This window comes from Cheilinus undulatus, linkage group 13 (assembly GCF_018320785.1).
Source record: "Cheilinus undulatus linkage group 13, ASM1832078v1, whole genome shotgun sequence".
In the NCBI taxonomy this organism is placed as follows: Eukaryota; Metazoa; Chordata; class Actinopteri; order Labriformes; family Labridae; genus Cheilinus; species Cheilinus undulatus.
This window is the reverse complement of record NC_054877.1, coordinates 20,697,608-20,709,702: the sequence shown is the minus strand read 5'-3', so window position 1 is coordinate 20,709,702 and position 12,095 is coordinate 20,697,608. Positions and strand designations below refer to the sequence as shown.

The 12,095-nt window shown below is 37.7% G+C and overlaps 1 protein-coding gene across 6 annotated transcripts in view; it reads right to left on the bottom strand.

Annotated features, from left to right (window-relative positions):
• Positions 1-12,095, bottom strand: part of LOC121519800 (5'-AMP-activated protein kinase subunit gamma-2-like) — a 42,502-nt gene continuing 30,407 nt past the window's right edge. For 5 of the 6 annotated variants that reach the window (XM_041802747.1, XM_041802748.1, XM_041802751.1 and 2 more), the window contains 9 exons: positions 10,383-10,441; positions 10,253-10,298; positions 10,105-10,159; positions 9,882-10,008; positions 9,459-9,624; positions 9,330-9,367; positions 9,076-9,222; positions 6,468-6,561; positions 1-1,399 (listed from right to left, as the gene is read on the bottom strand). In XM_041802747.1, coding sequence (XP_041658681.1) covers positions 1,368-1,399; positions 6,468-6,561; positions 9,076-9,222; positions 9,330-9,367; positions 9,459-9,624; positions 9,882-10,008; positions 10,105-10,159; positions 10,253-10,298; positions 10,383-10,441 — 764 coding nt within the window. In that variant the 3' untranslated portion in view covers positions 1-1,367. Of the gene's footprint in view, positions 1,400-6,316; positions 6,562-9,075; positions 9,223-9,329; positions 9,368-9,458; positions 9,625-9,881; positions 10,009-10,104; positions 10,160-10,252; positions 10,299-10,382; positions 10,442-12,095 lie in introns of all 6 variants that reach the window. The other variant, XR_005992740.1, reaches the window with a different exon arrangement.

Here is a 12,095-nt window from a genome sequence, read left to right as displayed (position 1 = left end):
TACATTCAGTGTCCATTTATTTTTCTGCAGCCAGAAAAATAGAAAAAGTAAAACAAATAACATTCATACTGCTGAAGTGTAGTTTTCTCATGCTTGCACATTTACAGTACATGTTGATACAAAGTCTCTTTGAACCGGACATATTGCCACCATATATTTACAAAAATAACATTAAAACGGCAGTCTCTTTAAACAGGTTGACACATTCATAAAAATAAAGCTTTATGTGACACATATCCTGAAAACACTCCTATTTACAGTCAAAGATGGAGATGAGTCCTGTCGAGCTACAGCTGAGATACCGGCCTTGATTTGCACGTATGTGAACATCTGAAGTGTCAACACAACTGAAAATACATGTAAAAAGAAGTTTACACATTATAAAAGGCTTTTGGGACTTGTAATACAGTCACAAAAAAGCAGTGACTTTAAATCTCTCCTGATGTAAAATAAGCAAGAAGCACTGACTAAAGATCTTGGTGGACAGAGTTATTATTAATAATGTTGATTGCTTTTTGAGTGTTTGAATCTCTCTGATTCTTCTTTTCTCTAAAACACAAATTCTCAATCCTTATAAAAATCTTTTTGGGAGATCTTCTGAAGGGAAGAGTTTGTATTTTTTAATTTTACATTCAAACCTTCTCCATAATTAAAAATAATCCAAATGATAGCATTGCTCTGACAATGAAAAGTCAAAAAGACTCTAAACTGTCAGGTTTTACAGCTGACAAAGGGAAAATGAAAGGCACAAATAAAGACTCGGCATCAATCCCTCTACATTGGCACTTGCAAACTAAGTTTTTAACAAAAACAGTCATAAAACAGCCTTTTCAATGGTGACGTGTAGATTAGCAAACAAAAATAAGTTGCATAAGTTGTATGTTTGCTGTTCTACACCAAACACTGAGGAGAAAACTGGTTCTCCTGGAGGCCATGACATTCAATATCCACATCAAGGTGTGCTTAAAAATTAACTGATGACAGCAGCGTGATCCTAAAGATCTTTACTAATCCTCTTTTCCCATCTCTCCCAGGCTGGTGACCATTATGTATCTCTATGTGTGTGTGAGTGTCTGGGTGTATAAATACAACATTGTGTGTGTGTGTGTGGGTGTGTGTGTGTGCGCGCGTATCTATTCAAACATTAAAACAAAAGAGATTAATTCAGAAATCAATCCTCAGTGCAGGAACTCCACTTCATTCAGCTTTCTAGCTCTTTGGTTTCTAGGCCTCTATAGTGCATCCTTCTCAGGTGTCTCTGGGACCTTCTGACCAGCTCTGCTCTGCTCAGCCTCGCGCTCTCCACCTCATCCTTCAGACTTATTTACTTCCAACACGTCTCCACTTCCACTGTGACCTCCTCTGTCTCACTCGGGCAGATTCTCCTCCTTACAGGCGTCTACAGGGGAGAAAGAGAAAAGTAAAGACACGCACACTGTAACACAGACAGGATTGCTGCTATTGAATCTACTCTTGCTTCAGCATTTTGACATGGTCTCTCTTCTGCAAGATCTCACTCGGAGAAAAATATCACGTAGGCCAATAAAACCACTACAAATCTCTAGACGGGAAAATATTTGGACATTCAACCAAAACATTTTCATAAATCAGTGTTTTAATGACTTTTCATTACACAACTCCCCACTTTTCAGAGGGAAAAAACAGTCAATGAAAGCAGGAGTAAGCATAATCCTGCCCACATGTAGACACGTCTGTCTAAACTGAGCTTCCTGTTTTCAAAAACATGATTTATGATTCTTTTTGAAGCCCTGAACCAAAGGCCCCATCAGACTTTCTCTACAACCACGGAGAGAAATACTGAACTTGCTTTATATTTTCAAATATCGATTACGATATGAACATTTTTTAAAAACAGGGAATCTTTGCTTTTTAAGTGGAGAGTTGCTCCCCTACTGACCTGATGCCGTTACAAAAACCTCCTCCAACACTGAAATCTCTTTAATTATGCAGGCACCTGTTATTTGCTGAGAGCATATCAATACAAACATATTCACATCAAAGTGAAGTGTTTTGCTACTGGCAAAAAGCAGAAACATCTACTGAAAGCCAAACACGCTGTAACTGAGCAAACTTTATAACCTGTTAAATGTCAGCATGGAGCAGCTTTTGGCGTAGTTTACATACAAAGCTAACATTATTAATTCAAGCCACTGTGGAAAACTTCACTGTGAAACAGTGGTATGTTTTATTAAGCCACATTCTAACTGTGGAGCACAGGTTTGAAACAATTCACTTTTCTTTTACAAAGTCTGACCTATATTGGATTTTTAGGCTAAATTCTGAGAGGAATTTTAGAGTGGAAAACTTCACCCATTGCAATGTGGCAATTTCAGAATCCATCAGCCGTCTTAGGACAACAATATGGCCTCATAACATGATAGTCAATTTTAGTGGTCCTTCCAGTGAAGCTGTTACTTTTGTTAAGAAATCAGGACCCTGCTAACCCAAGCCCCATGGGGCCATATCCCAAACTAACCATTTTTGACAGATACATTTAATACTTTTTCTTACATGTGTAATACAATATTGATCCTAACGCATTCACATTGTTTGTTGTAGTCCAGCAGGAGACACCGATAAAGGAAGAGTTCTCTAGCTTGCGAGCAGAGAAGTACCAACAGTTTTAGAAACATTTTTTTGTCCTTTTTTGAGCAGGACTGACACCTTCCAACACATCTTAAACTCAACATGAAGATGCAGGATGTTTGTACAACAATTAAGTCCCTGTATCAGTCCCTTTTGAAATCTTTATATGTTGTAATAAAACAGGTGTCTATGCTTAATTATGTCTTTTTTTGTCTTTTTACTATATTTTGAGTATTGACTACTATTGCATTCGTATACATTATTTTAAAAATCAATATAGATATTTAAATAAATCAACCTGTAGGAAGCAATAAAGGCGTAAAGTCCATATTTCCTGCTTTATCTTTTGTTCTCAATGTTTTAGAAAGGTTGCAGGAAACAGTTGCAGAAGTGTATACGATGCTTTTGCAGCTTGGATCAAGCTAACTGACGATGTTTCCTGTGATTCTGTTTAAGTTCCCACTGGCTGGTTTTAGAAAGTAGAAACACCTCCCCCTCTGGAGCCTCTGAGTCGTCTAGGTTAGAAATGGAAAAATGTCTCCCAGATGGAGGTGGCTTCCATTTAATTTTCCAGTGCATGCTGGGATTGGGGTCCAGATTTTTCCTGATCATTCTTTCTTTGATACCATCTATGTTTATCATCTTTGTTTTCTACTTTTATCATGATGTTGGGGCCTACTTCTTTTTTATATATATAGAAAATAAAATGCTATACCTGAATATGAGAAAAAAAAAGTAGAAAATGTGAAATGGAAAATGTAAATAATGTTTTCTATTATTGAACAACAGACAAACATTGGTTTGAGGCAGAAGAGTTAACAAGAAAATCCATTTCTGAGTTTTGAAAATGTGTCCACTTTTACTTTTGTTTCTCACATGGCAACTATTGAGCCCAAAAGACACATGTCCCATTCATCAGCTGTGCAGGTAAGCCAGATGCACAGCACAATACTAGCTAAAACAACTCAAATACATATTCATCTTGGGAAAAATATTGTTTACAGCAGATATTGTAGTTATAACAAGACTGAACTAGAAGAGCATTTTCATTTTGTGCTGTGGAAGTGACACACGCTGACAAACTAGGATAGCGTTGGCAACTAACATGCATGCAAGAATTATTGTGCTGGAATCATTCAAGCTATAGTGATGCATTATCATGATGATAATGATGCACAAAACTTCTTTGGTCTGAACTTAACATCTGGGATTTCAGTTGGAGCCAAGAGAGGAAAAATTCAACAAGGCAGTGCAGAAAACTTCCAACTGACATCAATAAAATGCTGAATCAGCTAAATCTGTTATGATTACTGCTGGGTTTTAGGATTACATTATGGCTTATGCATTCTTAAACTTTCTCAAACTATTTCCTGGATGCTACCAAAACCTGCTCTAAAGTTAGTGGAGGATACCGCAATAATAATGACCAAAAAATAAATGAGTCAGGCTGTTATTTTTGTAATGGATAGACTTAAAATTGCAGCTTTAGGCATTAAAGAAAACAAACCAATTTGTAGCAAAGCTGAGTTATTTCTATCCTTAAAAGATCAACTGTATCAATGTTGTTTATAATAATTTGGCTTTCTGCTGTAACTAACTAACAAAGTAAGAAATATCTATGTTATATATATTTTTTCCTCAGTTCCTGCTGATGATTTTGGCTTTCTAATCACTAGCATGACTGCCTGTCACATATCAACATCCATTTTCTTGCATCCATTAAACTTCAAAGCAGTGGACTGTTTTTGAAAATCATTCTCTTTCCTAATAAATCAGACTGCATGTCATGCTTTTTCTTGCTTATTTACTGCAAACCAAAACATGTCCCCTGGTTCACATTTTCTACTCATGCTCTGAGAGAATATGCCTCCAACCAGCCCAGAGGACTTTACACGAAATAAAGACATAATTATCCTAAAGTCCCTTTGCATCTGATGTAACAATGTTTGTCCTGCCCCAGCCCAGGCAGCAAAAGGACATGTCACTTGCTGGATGCAGGTGCTAAAAAATAATCCTGTCCACAAATTCCCTGGGGTAATATGTGAAGTGCACATAAAAGTATTGGTGTGTGATACCTGCAAATCAATACTGGTGGTACAGTAAAAACATCACCCTGTTTACTTTTGTGAAGTTTTTCCATTAATTACATTTCAGATCAGCGTATTTTGTGACTGCCCACAGATGACTCACCTCATTTGACAAAGTCCCTGACATTTGTGTTACTTTTACAGCTCCCAAATACACCTGTAATATATTTAGCAATTAAAGGTATATCAGCCTAATGTCTGTTAAAAAAACGGTTTTAACAGACGGCATCACATCATCCCTATTTTAGCATCCTTACACTGGCTCCCTGTACGTTTTAGAATTGATTTTAAATTTTTACTTGTCACTTTTAAAGCCCTGAAGGGCCTGGCTCCAAGCTATTTAACAGAACTTTTAACCCCCTATGAGCCAGGCTGCAGCCTTAGATCCTCCGGCGGGGGCCTCCTGGTTGTTCCAAGGTCGAGGCTCAAAACTAAAGGTAACAGGACCTTCTCTGTCAGGGCGCCTCGACTTTGGAACGACCTGCCTGAGGAGATAAGGTGTGCTGAATCAGTGACATCTTTTAAATCACTTCTTAAGACTCATTTTTATAGACTTGCTTTTATGTGATGCCTTCTAATGTCTTTCACTGTCTTCCGTCTTTTTATCATTTTTCTCTAGTTCTTCTATTTTACTGTCAAATTTAACCTTAAAACCTCTACATCTGCTCTTCACGACTTTGTATTTTATGCTTATTGATTCTTATGCAATATCTCCACCTCTCTTACTTGCTTTTTAGGGACCCCTGCTTTTATTGTGTCCCCTACTTCTTGTTGCTATGTTGGTTTTACCAGACTATTATCATTATCATGATTATCATTAATATCTTTTACTGTCTAGAATTTTAATTTTCTTATGCTGACTTATTAATCTCTACACATTTTAATTGTTTTTATTTTCATTCTTACCATTTTGATTTATATTACTTTTCGTCTCTTCCTAATATTTTAAATGCTTTTACATTTCTGGTCCGTAGGTCTCTTTTATGTAGTCGGTTCCTGTGTTGCCTGGATTGGTCTAGGTCATTCTGGGTTTTTATTTTTATTTTTATTTGTGGTCTTCATTTTTATTACAGAATCTTTTCATATCTGGGTTTTTATGATGTCTCTATAAGCTGACACCATGTTGTCTTTAAAATGATCAGCTAGTTTTTATGTTGGAGTTACATTGCTGGCTGAGTTTTTCATGGGTTCTTCTGTTGTTGGGGTTTTCTCTTTCTTGTGATGTTTTTGCTGTTTGTGTTTGCTTTGTGACTGTGATTCTGCTTGTTGTCAAAGCACTTTGTAAACCTCTATTTTTAATGGTGCTATACAAATAAAGTTTATTATTATTATTATTATTATTATTATTATTATTATTATTATTATTATTAATGTCAAAACGAGTGCCTCTGCCGTCCACTGTAGTGAGTGCCATCATAGTAGTCGCATGTCTGCAAGGCAGCTGCTGTTAAAGGAGAAACATCTACCTGCCCAGCAGGTATAAACCAAATCTATTAAACTACAGAGGCCAGACTGGTGGTGTAGACAGTGTAGACAGTGTATTTGTTTTTAACAAGCAGCTGAAAATTCTGTAGGCCTAACACAAAACCCCACAGCACACGGAAACATCCAGCAGGACAAACCTCCTCACAGCCAGCTACAGGCCACAACCAGGCAGAAGTCAAACAGGTGCTTTTCCTACCCGGGACAGGGTTAGAGGGCGGGGCGGGGAGAGAGCTCAGGGTGGTCCGGGGCAGAAGGGAAGTTGGAATTAGTGATGCTGAGCATCTATACCTGCAGGGCTGAGCACCAGGGCCTGAAGGATGTCTGACAGGGAGACGATGCCCTCGATGCTGGAGCGCTCGTCCACCACCACCAGCCGATGCACCTTCACAAAGCACAAAAAAGATGCATATTTACCAACGAGCATACTAGTGCAACAGTGCCTACTCACTTTTTTCACAGCTCTGGTTACGGATGTAAACTTCTCATTTAAACCCTCCATTAACATTTCACAAAATACTTAAATTAACAGTTTAAATACATGAACCAAGCTTACCAGCTACCTGAATACTCATGACTATCAACATTTGATTTGGCTAAAAAACTTTAGATCAGAAAATGAAGAAAAGGGAAAAAAATTCAAAAATTCAAACATTCAAAAATTCAAACCATAAATGCCCCTTCTTTCTACACTTACCACTAATTTTGTTTTTACATTCTAAATGATGTTCTAATGTATCGCAGTTGACTTATATTGCTTCAAACTAAGACAGTCATTGTTCATGGACACAGTAGATATTTCCATGGTTATAGCAGACCTCATCAATCAGAGACATCGCCGTGAAACTCTAGGATTGTGGGTGCTTTAGTACTTCTGGCTGAGATTGCAAATAAACTGTTTTTTTTAAAAAGAGGTTGATATGTTGCCAACTTTGGTCTTCTACAGGTGCATTCACCAACATTTCACATTCAGGAAGCATGTGGTAAGTCTGATCTGAGCTGAATTTCTATCAGGTGGTTCAGTTTGATTGAGTACCGTTCGGTATGGTTTGGTGCGGTTAACCACAAAACAGTTTTCACAGACACTTTCACCCTCACTGTAGAGGCTATGCATGTGATGTCACCGGAAGCGCAAGTTTCTAGAGAGACAGAGACAGAGAGACAGATCCTCAGCTGATGGAATATGTTCCTAGAAATGTTTTGAGCCTTAACACAAAGACAAAAATGTAGCTGGACTGTTATAGTAGCTACAAGCATTCACTTAGTGATGAATATAATCCAAAGTCCACTCAATTCTCCTACCTCTTACTGTGAAAGGAAAATAAAGACCTTAAATTTCAGCAGATCAACCAGTAAGATAATATCTAATTCACAAGCCATCTAATGACAACATCTCTATTTATCACAGACTAAATAAAGCAGCTTTTGTAAATTAACATGATTTATATCTGGTTGAATACTGAGGTTATTTCCATGAATGTCCTATGGAGTGAATGTATCTGACCCTTCAACAGTTTATACGACACAATATTGTATAAGTTAAGAGCTGTATCGTAAGAAATTGGCACATTAAAACAAACTAAAGGTTTATCTGGTATTTGAATCAAACGAGATTAAGAAAGAAATCTTTCGTACCTTGACAGGCTAGAGCTCGAAGTTTTGCAATCAGATTTAAGGCACACACAGAGTGATCTTTTCACTCTGAAACACGGAGAATAAGCTCATCTAAAGCTTCGTGTTAACAAAATTTCATCATTAATTCAGTTTCACATCCATTACTGATGGACCAGGCTGATGTGAGCCTTCAGGCTCTGCTTTGTGTACTTGAAATCAGGTCCACATTAGGTCTGGGCAATTAATCGCAAATTAAATTAAATTGCAATATGGCCTGCTGCAATTTACAAATTGCAGAAATTGCGATATTTCTTTAACTTAGAATGTGTCAAAATACCAGTTTAATACATTATTTTTTGCAGCAGCAGCAGCAGAGATTGTATGCACATTATGCAAACATTCAAGTGTCAGTTTTTTATGTTTACAAAAATCCTCCTTTTTGTGTTTTATGTACATTTTTCTTAATCAAAATGAGACATTTGATAACAATTCTGCAATATGAGCAAAAATAACTGCAATCAGATATTTCTTAAATTGTTCTGCCCTAGTTCATTCTATGTAATTTTGATGAAGCTTAGCATTAGTTCACAGAAATCATACACCCAGCCACAACCAGCTGATTGCCAGCTGATCCCAATTATTGCCTCCCAGCACCCACAGCCAATCAAAGCTCTTTCTGTCAACACAGCAGCCCATTTATGTCGTAACTCTCACTAATCCCTACTTGTATTAATGTTGATGCACCACACTGCTGCTGTAGCTGCTGGCAAAACTTAACCTCCTCCACCCCAGCTGCCTCCTTTATAGCTTAAAGCTTGTTGCACCTTCATATTCAGGCTACTATGGATAAAATGCTTCAAAAATAATTTCATTGTTTTCAATGTCCATTGTCATAAATGTATCTGCTCGACAAACCCACGGAGCATCTTAAGAGCAGAGCCTTCTCTGGCAAGTAAAACTGTTTCCATTTTGCAATAAAATGGTTAAATGTATGATGAGAGTGTTCCTGACTGAATATAAGTTATAATATAGAATGATTTATTGCTTGAATTTGTTTAAAAGATGAGGAACCTAATAATAACCGTATATGACATCACAACTGCAATATTAGAAAAAAAAATTGCAATTAGATTATTTTTGCAAATTGTTCAGCCCTAGTCCACATTAACATCAGGAAACCTGATTTGTGGCAATACATCAATGTCCACAGTCGTGGAAACAGTATGGATCTCTGACAAGAATTACACTGTTGAACTCTATATATGCACACATCTGTTTTTCTCACTTCAGCTTTGACTATCCTGTCCACAATGGTCTCCATTGTTTCCATTTTGTGGCATTTCATGACTCCTTCAAAGTACTGAGATCGGTGTTTCAGAGCCTGCGTCACTGTGATGTCCAGGTTATTGTACGTCTTCTCAGCAGCCAAATTCTACGTAAACAAGAGAAATATTACAAGGTAAGAAAATAAAAACCCAGAGTAGATCAGTTTAAACATTTGTCTCTGTGAAATAATACATTTTGGGAATTTTCACTTACAATCACATCAAACTTGGAGTAAATATCCACCACTTTGCCTGCAAAAGAACATAAAATAACTTAGTAGATACATTTACTAATATAATAATTATCATTACACTTTGTCGCCACTGGAATTTGAGCTCCTACCAGACTCATCAACCACAGGCAGGGCAGACACTCGTCTCTCCACAAAGATGTTGAGCGCTTTGATGATAGGCGTGTCTGGGTGGATGAAGGCAATGTCATTGTACGTACCGATGCCCAGCTCCCCGAGAGTCTGCTTCATGAAGGCTGGCTTTGGCATTTCACACATCTGGAGAACACAGACACACAATGAGGCAAGGATATATGTAACAGAAGCAAAATGCACATCTGTATTACATATATTCAACACGGTCTCTTTCAAACAAATCACGTCTTAAAACCTGTGTCATGTTTCATATTATCCACGTCCACCACCAGGTGGCAGCAGAGAAAACAATTTGGCACCGGTTCCCACCACAAATGATCACAATCATCCATCAGACACAGCAGATTAAAACGCTCTGACAGTGTTTGTGGTGCACTCACAAAAAGTTGGAGGAACTTGAGGATCCTCTTGTGTGTGAGAATGTAAAGTGCATTTCCCGTGACTGGGTCGATGACAGGCAGTCGGTGAATTTTGTTTTTGATGAGGGTGTACACGGCATCAAAAAGACTAAAACACACAAACATGACAACAAAGTTAGATTCAGCTTGATAGAACTTGCTAACAAACAAAAAACAATGTGTAAGAAAGCAGATATCACATTACCTTGCATCAGGTGATATGCTGACTAGAGGTTTGAACGTCGCTTGAAGGTAAACCTCTACAGAGAAATTGGATATCTTTAGATTCCTTTGCATTTTGCTTGTGAAACAGTTAAAATTTGATATTTCGAAAGTTTCAGCACAATACCAACCTCTCCATGTCTCAAGCTTATGCTCCTCTAATTCATATATTTGCACCTTAAAAATATCAAGACAAAGGCGTTGGTTTCAGAAGAAAATGAATGGAGCAAATCTCATGCAAAATCATTCAGCAGGACCTACCATTGGTGACTTGTAGTATCTGTGTAGGATGATGATGAAGTCTGTGATTGTCAGCATTCCTACAGAGTAAACAGGTCTTTAAAAACAATGAACCCATGCACAACATACAGCAGAGAATCTGCAGCTTCTGTGCAGCAGAGTAGAAGAGACATTGCTAACATGGGCGTGGTCCAAACAACACATCACTGACTCTCCTGCTTTACCCTCACACTGGCCGTGCATTCATTATTCATCACAGACTGAGTCACAATAAACTATGAAGGGAAAAAAAATCTTATACAGAAAGTCTGCAGTGGATTGTTTTTGTTGTTTCATATTTTCTCCAGACTCTTAGAGAGCTGAGGTCAATACAGAGGAGTCACTGCTGTGTTTAATGGTTTATGACAGCAGTAATGACTTGTGCTCAACAGTGTCACGCACTACTAGACAAAGCATTAATACGGCTTTCTATGTCTTCATTTGCCAATGGGGCGCTGGCATAGCAAGTTTTGTTCCATCGCTGTTAAAACCTGTCAAGTATAATCTGTAGGCCACAGAATCTTTAGAGAGCTTTATTCAGATCAGTAGAAAAGTTAGAGCGTACAGGAACTTTTTCTTGTTTGAGATGTCATTCGATTAAAAACAAAGAAATTACAAATTAGGAGCACATAATGATTGGATGCTTTATTTCCTCTGTTTTTTAATTCCTTTTAGGTATTCATGATCTAACAACTTTTCAAACTTCTTTTTTGTGAAAGGCCAGGGAATATATCTACTGTATATCCTTCTAAGACCCACTTATGAGTACATCACAGTTTGGCTTGCAAACAAGGTAGTGATAGTCTCTGCTATTAGAACTATTAAGATAGTTGTCAACAATGCTCACTGAAGATCAAGTAATTTGCTTGAACAATTGGGAAAATTTACTATGATATATTGAGGAATCTTCATGGAAATTTGAGGGAATTTGTTCGGAAATTTTCAAGTATTTTCATGGATATTTTTGGAATAGGTTGATGTATTTTGGGTAGTTTTATTCGACTTAAGGGGTACATTTTCTTAAGTTTTTTCTTTGCATTTTTGAGGGGATTTGGAAAAGTTTTATGGGTGTTTGAGGAATTTGTTTAAAATTTTTAGGCATTTTGAAGCAAATTTGTATCTCCTGGTGTAGGTGGAAAACGCGAACCCATGCTCAGGATCGCTCCTGCTCAAAACTTTCAAAAGATGTTCCTCTGCTCTCTCTTTCAGCCCGCTGACTCTCCAGCTGTATAAGTTCTTCAGCAGTGTACTCCGGTTCATACAAATACACTCTCGTATCCACAGTAAACGGCACATCATCATCACTTGAGTCGAAATCGCTCATATTATCTTTGTTTTAGCTTGGTGTGGTGTTATTATCCCTGTAGAAGCCGGCAGACCCACACAGCTGATCAGAGGATAACAGCACAGAGGCGGAAAGAGACAAAATGCCGAAAGCTGCATCATAAACTAGTTCCTGATACAGAGGGTTTTTTTGGGAGAAATGAAGTGCTGTGTATGTTTTCGACACCGCATACAGGTGAGCCAACATATTTTCTTGGCCCATTTTTACATGAAACTGGTTAAACTACTCGGATAAAAAGTTCCCATCTATAACCATTATGCCGCTGATCTATTTGAGCTCTTTATAAACACAGGATCACTTTTCACAGAAATCACTGAAGGCTAATGCCACTACTATAGCCAAGTACCTCA